The 12878-nt window shown below is 39.2% G+C and overlaps 1 protein-coding gene and 1 long non-coding RNA gene across 5 annotated transcripts in view; one reads left to right on the forward strand and one right to left on the reverse strand.

The window, feature by feature from the left end:
- Positions 1-224: 224 nt before the first annotated feature.
- LOC107509642 lies at positions 225-2608 on the reverse strand. Of its 2 annotated transcripts, none has more exons than XR_001596587.2 (4): positions 2394-2608; positions 1896-2016; positions 1475-1529; positions 225-1276 (listed from the first exon to the last, which is right to left on the reverse strand). It is a non-coding gene; the product is annotated as an uncharacterized LOC107509642 (long non-coding RNA). The 2 variants fall into 2 exon arrangements; XR_001596588.2 differs by having other exon boundaries at positions 225-524; positions 2394-2603.
- Positions 2609-2818: 210 nt separating this feature from the next.
- PLPP1 (phospholipid phosphatase 1) overlaps positions 2819-12878 on the forward strand; it is a 68180-nt gene continuing 58120 nt past the window's right edge. The window contains exon 1 of one of the 3 annotated variants that reach the window (XM_016142334.2): positions 2819-3229. In XM_016142334.2, coding sequence (XP_015997820.1) covers positions 3172-3229 — 58 coding nt within the window. In that variant the 5' untranslated portion in view covers positions 2819-3171. The remainder of the gene's footprint in view (positions 3230-12878) is intronic. The other 2 variants (XM_016142333.2, XM_036225437.1) reach the window with 2 other exon arrangements.

A 12878-nucleotide genomic window follows, 5' to 3' on the forward strand; every position in this document is an offset into this window, starting at 1 on the left:
TGAAATATTACATAAGAACTTCAATAAAATAATAAGTAGCTTTAGCAATGAGTGTTAAAAGAATTATAACATACCATAGTGCGAAATTTTTTTTTGGGGGGGGGCGTGTAAAATACACTTTTTAGTGTTTTACATTTTTAGTGTTTTAGTTTTACAATACTATTTGAATATGATAAAAACTATATTTGTTTCAGTCCAGGTGGGAGAAAGGAGACAAGCACATATGAATATAAATACTCTAAGGGAATTTATTCTTAATCTTTGCAGATACTTTTTGAAATAAATAAGTTGGGACAAGCACCATTAGAACAAGGAGAGGAAGACTCGCCAATGTTAAAGAACAGAGCAAAAAGAGGAGTGGGAACAGAAGTGCGAATACAGAAGTATTTTAAGAGAAAGTAAAAATGGAGGATGTAGATTATAGTCTTTTCAAACTGCTTAGTAATGAGGGAAGAAAGTTTCTCTCTTCTGCAGGGAGTCTTCAGGACTATTCTTCCCAAGCCCATTCTGCTTTTGTTTGATGCCTATATTAGAGAAAAAAAATAATGAGCCCAAGGACAAACTCTGTTAAGCATTTAAGAAAGCCTTTGAGGTTTCATGTTCAGTCTAGGGACACACTAGTATCTACCCTCACAAGGGTGTTAATGGTGTCACCACTAATCAGTCAGTTTCCTTTTTATTATTTTCACCATCTTTTTAAGGTTATTTAACCCATTCTCACTTCCAATGATCACACCAGAATCCAGCCATGACAACAGACCAAAACAACACCTCTAAAAACGAACAAAAACTTCTATCCCCAAAACAAAATAACATTTCTTAGTCATTCTCACTTCAACTGAAGATTTAATTGTTTATAATCTGCACAAATCAGAGATCCTATTTTAAATTACAGGAATGACAATACATTTTAATGGACTTTGCTTTGTTAATCTACTTTTAAAAGGTATTATCTGCAACTCCTCCAAAAGGTCAAAAAATCTGTTAATATTATCAACTGGCTTTTTTACTCCCTTCTCACCTAAGAAAATGTCCATTGGTATGGGAGAGGGTTAGGAAAGAAGAATGTATGTATCACTTCCCTACAGAGTGTTTCCAGAGCTCCCCAGGAAACTCCCTCTGTGTGCCTGCAGAATACCAGCATACTTTTATCACAGTATTCATTTAATTACATGCCAGTTTTCTTGACTGGGCAGCAGACTCCTGGAGAGCAGAGATCTCGTGCTCATCTTAGTCTCTCCACAGCTGTGCACTTGGGGCTCATCTATATTGGGGGCTCAATAAATGAATGAATAAATGAGTGAATGAGTGAATAAACAATGAACAATAGCTTTAAACTAAGGTTTTTTGAATGCTTACTTTTGATAAAGTATTTTTAAATGTTTATTTCAAAAGCTGTTTAAAACACTGTCCCTAGGCTATGCCTGGTACACAGTCTCAATAAATGTTTTTTGAATGAATATCTAATACTTACATATCACACGTAATTTCGATTTCTTGTAGCCTTGCAATCTGGGGTCCTTTTAACTCTGGAAATAAGGGAAGCCATAGAACCACGGCAAATCTTTCTCAGGTATACATCATTCAAAACATTTTAAAGATAATCAAGCAAAATGTGAACTCCAAAATTCACATTCCTTTAAAAAAACATAACATGTTTCTTAAAATACTTTTTTTTTTTCTTTTTTGCTTGAGGGGGATCACTTGGTACTATAGACTCTGTGAGCGTAATATTATTTCTCCGTTGGTTTTAGGAGTATTTCACAAGAAAAACCTTAGAAGTAGTAGGTACAGTTTTTAATCTGCATCTTACATATTTGTATCAGAACATATAAGGAGGAAAGATACTAATCGTTGACATCTGTAGAGTATATGACCTTTTAGAAAACACTTACATGTTATTTTTTCCAGGTTTCACCACTTTTTGACTGTAACACAGAGCAGGGATTATTAGGAAACAGAAATTTACTAAACTTTTGCGAGGGTCCTCTCAGAATCGGGGATATTCTTCAACTGCTGTTAATGAAAAATTATTGACACTTGTTAAAATGGTGAGAATACTTTATTCAAGACTATTGCAATAGTAGAAATTGTGCTTGACTTTGAAGATAGCAAAGATCGCTGCGAATTTACGGCCAACAAACAAGCTGAGTGTTGGGGTCAGTGGATAGAAAGTTACTAAGAGGAAACATGAACGGTAATGGGCTTCTTACTAAAGGCAGGACATGGACTTAATATCAAAGGTGGGAGATAAGAAGTTTGATCACATATCAAAGATACCAAGGGTGGGGGATGATTTAGCAGATTTCACACGGATACTGGGTTAGACTTGAAGGCCTAGGTAAGCAGACGGCTTAGAGTAGCCTAAAGTTTGCCTACCCCGCACCACTTACCCAATCCCTATGGAGGAGGGGAGCTGACTTGAGCTCTGGGGTCGTGGGACGGGCGCCTAGTTCTCCCTCCCAGGCAGCAAAGGCCAGCGGCGAGTGCTACCCATGCCGCATTCAGTTACCATAAGATGAATGCGGGTTGGAACAACAATCCCGGTACGGCACTGCAGGAGCCCCACGTTCCATTCCGCCCGCCAGCGTCCTACATCAGGGGGCGGGCCCCACAGGTCGGCCGGGGCGGAGCCTGGGGCGCTGATTGGCTACAGAGCCCCGGACGGGAGGGGTGTCCCAGCCCCGGCCCCGCCCCCGTCGCCACTTACTGGCCGCCCCGCCCCTACCGCGCTCCCTCAGCTTACAAGGCCTGGAGCTGGCGGGTCCCGCGTTGCCCCGCGGGAGGGGCCGAGCCCGCGTTCCTCCTCCCTACCGGTCCGCATCCTTAAAGCACGAGTCCAGACGCCCCGCCTGCTGGAGAGGGCGCCGGGATCCGGCCAGCGAACACTGGAGGCAAGCCAGGGCCGACCGAGGAGGGCCTGAGGCCGCAGAGCTGCCGCGGCTGATACGCGAGTGTTTCGGCCTCGACCGAGAGGTTGCGGGACCTGCGAGGGCAGGGCTCCCGGGCGCCATTGCCGGCCGTCAGAGCGCCGCCCGGCCCCTGTTCGCCCTTGGCTGCTCTTCCCTGGCTGGGAGGAGCTGCAGCTCGGGGCCATCGCTAGCCCCTGGCCGGGACTCGTGAAACGGGTGCCTTGTCTGCCGCCCGCGCAGGGCCGCCCGGGCCGAGACCATGTTTGACAAGACGCGGCTGCCGTACGTGGCCCTCGATGTGTTCTGCGTGATCCTGGGTACGTCTGTGCCGCCGGGCCGGGGGCGTGTGTGCGCGCGAGCCGGGGTCTGGTGCACGGGTGGGTGCGGGCGTGTATCCTCTGGGAGGGGACTCACGGAGAGCGGCGGACTAGCGTTGGGGAGGGGTGTGCGCCTGATGCGCGCGCCTCTCTGAGGGCGAGACACTGGGGCGGCTGCCGCAGCCCGAGGACCCCGCTTCGCAGTGTGCACCCCGGCTCCCGCGCGGCCGCTGCTGTCTGTCTGTTGCCCACCCGTGCGCTGAACTCATTCTGCTTGGACGCTGTTCACGCCTCTGCACTCAGTGCCTTGCTTCTGTCCTCTATTTCCCGTTCCACTCCCAGCAGAGCAGAGTGGGCTCCTCCTGCTGTAGGGAAACCTGGTCGCTGGCTTATCAGGTTCAGGAGCGAAACCGGAGGTTTGATCACGGGGGGTTCTCAGTAACAGGCGCCAGTGCCTGGTTTATCTTACTTGTGGGAAGCAGTTTAATTTTTTGTCTATAAAAGGCTAGAACGTTCCTAATTAGAAGGTGTTACTAGGCTGTAAATTGTCAGGTTGAAGTGGGTGTGAGGATGCCAAGTTTCTACCTATAGGTCTGAAGAAATTTGATATTTTTTTTGGGGGGGGGGAAGGGGGCGCCCCGGACCTACCGCTCCCTTCTCCGCACAGAACTTTCCGTGGTGTAGCTTTCCTTCTTCTATGACAGCTCACAAGGAGCACCAGACATTCTTAACTGCAGCAAATTTGGCGTTGTCTTCCTGATGGAAGAGTTCAGTTCTGGGGTTTCTGGTTGCCAGTTACTCCTTTCTTTTGACGAGAAAGAATTGAAGTCATTTAGATAAGGGGTAGGCGTTGGAATGAATAACTTTCACCTTTTAAAATATATGTTGTGTAAGGCAGTACGTTATGGAAAACACGCACAAACAAGAAGGCCTTCTCGAGGTTTGGGTAGTCCTACTCATGTGCAAGTAGCGAAGTAGTAGTATTATTAGCAGGTTCTCAGGGTTAGAGATCTGTGACTTTAGCAGTATTCTAGATGGCAAGTCTGCATGACGGCTTTTCTGTAATGGGAAATTCCTCTGATTATAATCCACTATTCCATTCTGCTTCAAGCCAGTCCATTTAGGTGCTTTCAGTCTTGCTGAATTCTTATAAATTGTTACCCGTTTTTTTTGAGGAAAAATACCTTTTTGTTAATTATGAAACATTTTTATTGTTTAGCAAGACACCACCTGTATTGCTCCACAGTGAATTGTAGGAATTAAGTTTAGGAAAAGGAAATGCAGTTTTGGAACACTTTTTATAGAAACACAAGTGATCCTTTCAGATGTCAGGATATATTAATAGTTACATTAAAATATATTCAAATTTATTTGCAACAAAAAGTTCCCCTTTGGTAAAGATGTTAAATTTTAAATTCACTTCATGGATTGTATAAATGTCTAACTTTTTAAAATTAAAAATGAAAAAAAAAGTTAAAATTTAAAGTGTACTTTAACTTGTACTCAGTGTCAGTGGAGCTTTGTTAAACTTCATTTGTATTTTCATGGAGAGGAAAATTTGGTCAGAAGTAATTTGGATAATTTGACTATATTGGATAGTATTCTGTCATTGCCACATGTTTTATACTGTCAGAATTATATATCAACTTTCCCTTTCCTACCTTATGAGATATACTAATTTATAAAACAAATATTATGTTTTATCTTTGCGCCAAGTACTCTACTGCTTGACAAAGGAAACAATAATGCCCCAAAGTAGCTGAAGCTAATGTTATTAATCATAGAGCCATATAGTATATCTACGTTTTGTTTGTTTTTTAAATTTATGTATAATGGAGGAACCCTATTGTAGTATGGCTTCAGAAATTATAAGTTCTTGTAGTTTATATTTTCAACATGATGCAAACATCACACAATTGTTCTATAGAGGTAATTTATTGTTGCATTGGCCTAACAGTTACAGGATTTATAATGACTCTCAAAAAGATAAAATTGTGCTTACAATTTTAAATGTCTTTTGGTGGTTTTGGAAAAAACTTGTTTGGGGGATTTGTGCATTAAGTATGTTTTAGGAAAAGATACCTGATCTCTTTGAAACACGTTTTACCTGTCTTTGTATTAATAGAATTTCTTTTATAATAACTCAGTGTATTGTTAAGAAAAGCCCAGAATTCTCTTTTTCTAAATAGCAAATGAAGTACTGATTTATTTCAATTTGGTATATAAGATAACATTAGATTTAAGAATATCAATTCTTTAGAACAAAGAGCAATGAAGGAGAATTGTGGGGCAAGAGATAAGAAAAACTTCATTCTGAGTTTTGGAAGACAATGTATTTTTATATCAAACTCACCTTTCTGGTGGAGTCTAAGGGTCATTTTAAATTTGGCTTTTATTCATCTTACCGGCAGCAGGAGATTGGCAGCCTAAAGTCATGGTGGCTTGAAGAAGATTATCAATTTGACATTAACTCTTTTTTTTTTCCTGTGGAGAATCTACAGGTCAGAGTTGACTATACCAACAAAAAGATGATTAAGCACTTTGTAAGTACAGGGTTATGTGAAAATGGTTCATAATTATAATGTGAATATGTTCCATGTTCTGTTAATGACCACCCCAACATCATATAGTAGATCCGTTTTAATAGGACAGTGTTATGTGATTGTGTTACATGGCTACATTATAATTTTCCAGAGGGTAATGTCTGTTGAAATGATCATTAAACGTATCCTCTGTGTGTGCCTGTGTGCACAAGCATTTCTACCCCGTCAACATAATCATCACTGTGAAACATGAACTCCTCTATATAATATATATACTCAAATTATTAATTCTTTCAGTAGACGGGCTGCTCTACAGAGGATGATAGTGGGCTGGTCTGAAAGGAGCTGTGTGTTTTGTCCAATGTGTGTAACTGTGTCCTGAATAAAACTTATTGGGGTTTAATTGCTGAGGGTCATTCTAGATTTTATCCATGATGGCTTTAGGCTGCCATTGTTAATAGACAGTGAGTCCAGTGCATGCCGATTGAAGGCTAACTCTCTGCTAGTTCCATGTTTAGGTGCCAGGGATATAAAGATGAATAAGACAGTCCCTGCCCTAAAGGAGATCAGGGTCTAATGAGGGAGAAACAAACAAGAGATTATAGTACATCATGATAAAAATAATAATGGAGGTTTGGAATAGGTGCCTTTCGCGTGTAGGGAAGGAAGTTGTCACAATAGATAAATAGGTTGTCTCTACTCTTAGAGGTGCAGAAATGACAAAAGTTATGAGATTATTTTCATAATTTTTTTTTTCCAAATTGATATAAGGTAGTAGGAACTCAAGTACCTGTGTTTATGAGTTTTCTGCAGCCAGTCTCATGGTGTCTAGAAGATTTAGGTGAAACTGGCAAACCTTTTTATGTGCCTATGTTTTTCTGGGTGGCAGTCATTTAGAATACCTTTCTATGCTTTATTTTCTACTTTTGCCCCACCTAATTTTTTCTCCACCCTGCTCTATGCTTTGAGAAGTGACTTCTGTGGACTGTATTAACTGAGCATTTGCTTTTTGGTTTCTGGCTGGCTTTGGCCAGTGGGGCATCAATAGGAGGCTTGGAAGAGCCAGTTTCCTCTTGCTAGATGTGTGTTGTCAGAGCACAGACTGTTTTGTGAGTAGGTCACAGCTTCTGTTTAGTGGCCCTCTCTGCCGGCCAGCTACGGTTATAGATCTTTCTTGGTTTTGGTAACTCTTTCTTTACTTGCCCTTTTAGGCCTAGAGGTGATAGTGGCTTCCTGATATTGCTAGCCTAGGAGTATTTCACCTCCCTTGCTGCTTTCTCTAAACCCTGCCTATACTTTTAAAGATGGTTTCTTCACTAAATTCTCTTGAATACCTTATTTGAGTGTGCTGTTTTTTTGCCTGGACACTACTCATGATACTCACTTATTATCAGATCTGATATAGCTTCCCTTTCTGCACTTGTAGCCAGTCACAGCTGCCCATGATAGCAGATGCAAACAGGAGTTCATGGACCCAGCATTGGCTTTCTTGGAATGGCAAGGGTCATGGTTTCCTCAGAAACTCCGGATGCTCTATCACCATTATGCCAAATCAAAGTTAGTAGATTTAAAGTAAAATATGGCACTGAAGAACTTTGGCAGCCAATACTAGGTGGTTGTGGAATCCTTGTTACATATTCTACTCCAGTGATTATCATCATAATGCTGACATTATTCTGTCCCTTAAGTAATATCCCTAAGAAGTGGTCCTTTTCCTTACCCTCAATCTAGGCCCTTTTCTTATGGGGAAAAACCCAAGTATTTACTGATTTTCATCTGCTAAATAGTCTGCAGCATTTTGTGCCTTCCCTTTTCTCCTAACAATTACTTGTTAATTCACTCATATTGAATATGTATTTGTTTAATATCTAGTAAGTGCTGGGCATTGTGTTAAGTACCAAAGATAAAAAATAAGTAAATAAGTAAGTACAGACGGTCTTCTGCTTAGGATGGTCTGACTTGCGATTTTTTTGTCTTTACACTGGCATGAAGCTGTGTGCATTCAGTAGAAATCATACTTCAGATTCGAGTATTTATCCTTTCCCAGCTTATTGGTAATATGTCATGATGCTCTCATGATGCTGGACAGCGGCAGCCTCATGATTTCGCAAGTAAACAGTAGGTACTCACTCTTCAGTGTACTGTGTTGCCAGAGGTTTTTGGATTTTGTGTTTTTGCATCAAATCATGTCTACAAAATGCCCATTTGTGTCTCCTGCTTCTGGGAAGGAGGATAAGAGGAAGGCAGTTACTCAAGATAAAATTCAAGATAATTGGCCAACTGTAGGCTAATGCAAGTGTTCTGAGCACATTTAAAGTAAGCTAGGCTAAGCTATGGTGTTTAGTAGGTTAGATGTATTAAATGCATTTTGACTTAAGATATTTTCAAGTTGCAGTGGGTTTATGGGGACTTAATTGTAAATCGAGGAGCATCTGTAACTAGATAAACAAACAGGACTTAGTGTTATCCTGATCACTTGGCATTTCAACATTTATTAACTTCTATTAAGCAAACTTTTTCTACTTCCAATGAAGATTAACTGAGTTTGTTTCTTTGTTTTATATAACTTTTCTCTTTCTTTACAACCATAGAGAAAGGGAAAGAACCTCAAAAAATGAACAAAAATTTATCCATCTGGCATATTTCTGGGTCAGACTGGAGTCCTCTCGCAAGGTTTTTTCTACTTTTAAATGGCCAGTTTGGAACAAAAGCAGAAACCTGGAGGAAATTGCTACTATTAGCTCTAGTTGATTTTATACAGTTGAGTTTTAACTTAAAATTTACTTTGCTTAGAATAGAAATAGAAATGTTCAGAGACTGTTCCCCTCTATAGATTTTATGAAATGTAAATTTTTCTTTATATTCTCTTTGAATTACATCCTTTTGGAAACTCATGAGCATTCTATGACTATTAATTTCGTTTTTCCTTAGTCATTTTTGACTGAGCTCTAACAAAGGTTCCGATGCGTTACTCAGCTTGGAGAATTATTCTGATTCTTTTATATAAGAAATTCAAGTTAAAATTGTTACTGTTTACCCTACTAAAAAGTACGGAAATTGATAGAAAGTCACTAAATTCCAAGATTTTAAGTGAATTAGTTAACATGTAGTTTCAGTTCTATGGAAAGCAATTTGTAATGTTACTTGTCTGCTTTCTCTTAATTTTGGTGGCTTAATTCAGCATTTGGGATAGAAATACCCAGTCCTGGTAACAGGGTAGTTAGGGATTATATAGGCATTGTCTTGTCTCTTTTTTTTTTATTTTCTTTTCAAAACATTCATCATTCAGATATTATGAACAGTAGTTACTACTTTTTTCCTGTCCCTTTTCTATTTACCTTATCTTTCATTGTCATTACTCCCTTCCCCTCTTCTCTTCCTCCTGCTTGCTTTCTTCCCTTCAACCTTCTTGATATCTAGGTTTAAAGCCCAGATGGCTGAGTTGTTTTTCACATAACAGAAACTAGTTTAACATTGGGAATGATTTATTCTTTATAAATTTTTTTTTAAAGCATTAGTGAGACATAGTTCACTGATAAACTCTGGATCCAGACTGTCTAGGTTCACATACCAGCCCTTCCATTTACTGTGTGACCTTTGGCAAGTTTTCTCTTTGTGCCTCAGTTTCCTCAGCTGTGTAATGATGTAATTACCAACCGCATTTGGTTGTTGTGAGGCATAGATAGGTTAATATGTAAAGTGCTTAGAGCAGTTCCTTGCACTTAATATGCATGATATATGTTTGTCAAACAAAATTAATCCTTTGTCATTTTATTATCTATAAAATGATAATTATTTTAATTGAAATAACATCAACCACTTTTGTATTAGGAGACCAAATAACAGACTTTTAAAAAATACCCATGAGTACTCATGGAATGTTCTTGACGTTTACAGAGGATCTTGAAATAGTAGTGTTGTACCAGTCATGTGTAAAAGCCACATAGATGATCTCTAAGTAGTGGTAATCCCAGCTATGTGGAAATCGACCTGTGTAGGTCTGTGGTAGAGTGTAATTAAACAAATGGAAAACTGTTATACAGTGGTCATTCCTGAATTTCAACTTAAGAAAATGGAGTTAACAGCACTCTTGTCACCTTCATTATTTTTATTCTCAGGCCTTGGAAATGGTCCCTCCTCTTGTAAAAAGTAGACCTAATAGTCCTAAAATTTTTGAATGACCTTAATTATACATCCTCATTTGTGTAAATTCTATTATTTTAATTCCTCTCTGCAATTAAGGCAGCAAAGAAAAAAAACTTGTGTAATAACTTTTCATACCTCTCTTCCTCTTACCCTCGTTGTTTCAGATGCTTATTTTGATGTATGCTAACCTGAAATTGTTTTTTATGTTATGTGTGCACAGTGTTGTTTTTAAAATATATCACTTTGCTTCATCTTTCACTTATTTATTGACCATCCATTCTGTGCTTAGTACAATGCTAGGAACTAGAAATATCACTGTGAAAAAGATAAGGTTTCTATACTAATATATAAGGAAATTACAGATGTTTGTAAATGTCATGAAAGAAAGCAAGGTTAGAGTGAGACGTCGTGGGCCAGAAACCTCAAGGAAAGCTTCTCTGAGGAGGGGGTATTTGAATTGAGATTTAAGGATGAAAATAAGTTGGCCATGAGGAACTGGAAGAATGCTAGCATAGGGAAGAGCTGGCATTGAGGGCCAAAGGGGCAAAGGTCATTTTGCAACAGAAAAGAGGCCAGTGTGGCAGGAATACAGAATGCATCCATGGTGAATTTTGTAATTCTTACTAGTGAATTTTGTAATTCACTTCTAAATGTCAGAGTGGATAATATTAATAACTGACATTTATTTAGTGCTCACTAGGCCTTCTGTGGCCTGTGAGGTCTCTAGTCAACTTGCTCAGGGAGAGTAGCTTGGTCATATTTATTTTGTAGATGATGGAACTGAGGCCTAGAATAGGTGGGAAACTCTCTCAATGGCACCTGAGTAAGAAGTTCTGTGGTCAGGAATTGGGAAATGCATTTTTGAGGATTATAACTTTTGAATGTAGATTGGTCCAGATTCTGGAAAGATGATAGTAAATGGAGAGGGTGAGGAAGGAGGGATTAGGGGAATTAATTGGTTGCAAAAGCAGTGATTATTTTAGGTGGCCTAAACGTGTTATGATTATCTTTAATTCTGTATGATGTGGCCTCAGAGTCATTTTCTGCTTACTGTACTTTGAGCATGTGTCTGTCTAAAGGAGGCACTTTAATTTTTTATAACTCAATCTCCTAATAACTACTAAGAGTTTGCCAGGAGGGTATACCATACTAGAAAATGTAACTGATTTGCCCTATTCAGAATTTTTCTTCAAATACCATTGTCATTGTAGGCATTCCTACACAGGAAAGGAAGACCTTTTGTCCTTTGCTTTATTTCATGTGAGTCTTGTGTGTAGAGTTCAGAGTTACCTTTAGTAACTCATTCCAGCAGATATAGTTAGAACCTCTTGGTTTAGTTCTCAGTTGTCACTGCTTGGAATATTCCTGAGTCTTTTTCAGGGTGGAGTTCCCAGGAAAATGACATATAGGAAATGTGTAGCGGATGAGCTCTTGAGTTAATTGGCAGCTTGTTAAGCCAGGTTCTGCCTTGCCTTTTGGTTTCTTTACGTCAGCAGCAAGAAAGATGGGTTGGCTGCCTAGGTGCTTGAGTGGTAAATGAAAAGAGAAGAAAACTATTATTTATTAAGTGTCTAAATGAGCCTTTGAGAAATGTCTGACATAAACTCATGTAATCATCACAAAACTCTGTGAGGTGTTGGCCTCATTTTATGCCCTAGCATTGGGTATACAAAAATGAGTGGAAAAATTAAATAAAACCCATGCATATCAAATAGCCTTTTGCTCGATGTGGAAGACAGAATCATAAGAAACAATGACAATACTATGTATGATAAATTGGGTGCCTGATATATTATTGCACTGAGGTTACTGAGAGTAAGTGAGAAAGGCTCACTCCATTCTCAAGAGGTACACAGAGCCTTGTAAAGGGAGATAGGCAGGTATTTTAATAATGCCTACCTATATTTTAAAGCAATTTCTCCTGAGACCGTTCCTTTTACTTTCCAGCAGAGTTAATGGAAACCTTTGGAAACATTACTTTTGGCTAGTGCTAAATTCTGGAAAAAATTGCTTAGATAGTTCAGAATCCATCTGCATTACTGGATGAAAACATTATAATGAAGATGGTTGGAAAATGGGTAGCAAATGGTAGTCATTCAAATATTTGTCACATGAATGAAAAGACAGTATCCTTGAGTCAGCCGTTCTTCTGGGGTTTGAGTTCTAGCTCCATCTATTACTAATCACTGAATGACATTGGGCAGGTACTTCAGCGCTCTCTGAGTTTCCTCATCTAATGAGGAAAAAGATGTTGCTAACAGTGCCTTCTTTATAGTGCTGTGAAATTAGATAATGTATAAGGCAATGTATGTGAAATGTTTGGCACAGTCCTAGCCTGTAATGCTATTATTATTGTCATTATTAAGCTAATAAACCAATTTGGTACCACCGACCCAATCTGTTATTTAAATTTGATATATGCTGTTTACTTTTCTTTAAACATTATTTATGTATAGTTTTAGCTTTAGTTTAAACAGCATCGAAAGTGGAACCTAGTTCATATTTCAGTTTTTAGTGCACAAATCACTGTAAGAAATATTTTGATTACTTCTAGCCTTTTTCTTTCTGGAATCAGATACCACAGTCAGATATTCTGATTTTACTTTTAAGTGAGCAGTATTCCCACAGTCCCCAGGCAAGGTACCCAAATGAACGTTAATGGTTGGAGGAAGAACAGCAAACTAGAAATAGGAATAAACAAAGATGTGTGAGGTGGTAATGGCATGGTTTGGATAGTCATAACCTCTCTTAGTACTCAGCTCCTAAAACAAAGATATTATTTCTTGAATATAAACTAGTCAAGAGCTAAGTTGCAGTATAGGTTGAATGAGCTAAACATAACCAGTTCTCATCATAACTTCTTTTGATGGATAAGAATTTGTCTTTTCTTCTTTCCATAGAGTTTAGGAAAAAGATGTATAGAGGGATACACCTATTTGCAGTGTTCTGGGATAGTCCTA

This window comes from Rousettus aegyptiacus, unplaced genomic scaffold (genome assembly GCF_014176215.1).
Source record: "Rousettus aegyptiacus isolate mRouAeg1 unplaced genomic scaffold, mRouAeg1.p scaffold_m13_p_8, whole genome shotgun sequence".
In the NCBI taxonomy this organism is placed as follows: Eukaryota; Metazoa; Chordata; class Mammalia; order Chiroptera; family Pteropodidae; genus Rousettus; species Rousettus aegyptiacus.